The 233-nt window shown below is 56.2% G+C and overlaps 1 protein-coding gene across 1 annotated transcript in view; it reads left to right on the top strand.

The window, feature by feature from the left end:
* Positions 1-3: 3 nt before the first annotated feature.
* The window catches only part of LOC104406052 (homeobox protein MOX-2), a gene marked incomplete at both ends in the record, with an annotated part of 570 nt that continues 340 nt past the window's right edge, over positions 4-233 (top strand). Inside the window, one exon of the mRNA XM_010014926.1 lies at positions 4-228. Within this exon, the coding sequence (XP_010013228.1) occupies positions 4-228 (225 nt within the window). The remainder of the gene's footprint in view (positions 229-233) is intronic.

The raw sequence follows: 233 nt of genomic DNA, 5'->3' as shown, positions 1-233 counted from the left end.
GGCTGCCGGCGCAGCCCCCATGCCACTGCGCAGAGCTTGCATCCTTTCTCCCAGTCTTCTCTTGCCCTGCATGGAAGATCTGACCATATGTCCTACCCTGATCTGTCTTCTTCTTCTTCCTCTTGCATAATAGCGGGATACCCCAATGAGGAGGGCATGTTTGCCAGCCAGCATCATAGGGGGCACCACCACCATCACCACCACCACCATCACCACCAACAGCAACAGCAGCA

Source organism: Nestor notabilis, unplaced genomic scaffold, assembly GCF_000696875.1.
Source record: "Nestor notabilis isolate BGI_N333 unplaced genomic scaffold, ASM69687v1 scaffold28605, whole genome shotgun sequence".
Lineage (NCBI taxonomy): Eukaryota > Metazoa > Chordata > Aves > Psittaciformes > Psittacidae > Nestor > Nestor notabilis.
The sequence above is the reverse complement of the archived record's forward strand: the minus strand, read 5'-3'. Positions and strand labels throughout refer to the sequence as shown.